At 63.3% G+C, this 806-nt stretch overlaps 1 protein-coding gene across 1 annotated transcript in view; it reads left to right on the forward strand.

Annotated features, from left to right (window-relative positions):
• Window positions 1–806, forward strand: part of P4HB (prolyl 4-hydroxylase, beta polypeptide) — a gene marked incomplete at its 5' end in the record, with an annotated part of 6,172 nt that overhangs the window by 3,175 nt on the left and 2,191 nt on the right. Inside the window, one exon of the mRNA XM_010159738.1 lies at window positions 222–422. Within this exon, the coding sequence (XP_010158040.1) occupies window positions 222–422 (201 nt within the window). The remainder of the gene's footprint in view (window positions 1–221; window positions 423–806) is intronic.

The following is an 806-nucleotide window of genomic DNA, read 5'->3' on the forward strand; positions in this document are numbered from 1 at the left end:
GTCCCGGGCTTGCGCAGCCGCTGTGGGAAGAGCAGGGAACTCCTGGCTTCCCTCTCGCGGGTGTAAATCTGGCTCTGCCGTAGCACCGGGGTCAGGTCTGCGCTCTGGCTGGGGGGAGGAGGGAGAGGGGCCGGTTCCGCTGCGCCCGGGCGAGTGTGTGTGGAGTGTCAAGAGCCAAGGTGCTGGTCTCACCGTGCTGCCTCCGACTCTTTCCTCCCAAGATCCTGTTCATCTTCATCGACAGCGACCACAGCGACAACCAGCGGATTTTGGAGTTCTTTGGCCTGAAGAAGGAGGAGTGTCCGGCCGTGCGCCTGATCACTCTGGAGGAAGAAATGACCAAGTACAAACCCGAATCGGATGACCTCACTGCCGACAAGATTAAGGAGTTCTGCAATAAGTTCCTGGAGGGCAAAATCAAGGTAATGGAGACCAATGCACCAGACACGCTCCCTCTGAGGAGCTGTGAGTCGTGGGAGAAGACCCTCCCGGCGCACGTACGGGGTGCCTGGGGCTCTGTGAGCGAGGGAAGGTGAAATCGCTGGGGCGCGAAGGGCGCAGGAGAGCAGGCCGTGTGCGGCCCGCGAACGCTCGGAGCCTGCTCCCCCCACTGCTGGGAGCTGCTGTTCGCCCAGCCGCTTCCTGCCAAGAGCCCGCGGAGGTGTGAACCCCTGGGTGGCCGGTGCTGCGCCCTCAGCTCTGGCCTGCTGCGGGCGGGCCCGTGGAACTTCAGCCCCATGGGAATGGAACTGTCGGCAATGCAGTTTCCTCCCGGCAGTGCTAGGCTGTGGTGCTGTGCTCGGGAG

The sequence above is a fragment of the Eurypyga helias genome, unplaced genomic scaffold, assembly GCF_000690775.1.
Source record: "Eurypyga helias isolate BGI_N326 unplaced genomic scaffold, ASM69077v1 scaffold19559, whole genome shotgun sequence".
In the NCBI taxonomy this organism is placed as follows: Eukaryota; Metazoa; Chordata; class Aves; order Eurypygiformes; family Eurypygidae; genus Eurypyga; species Eurypyga helias.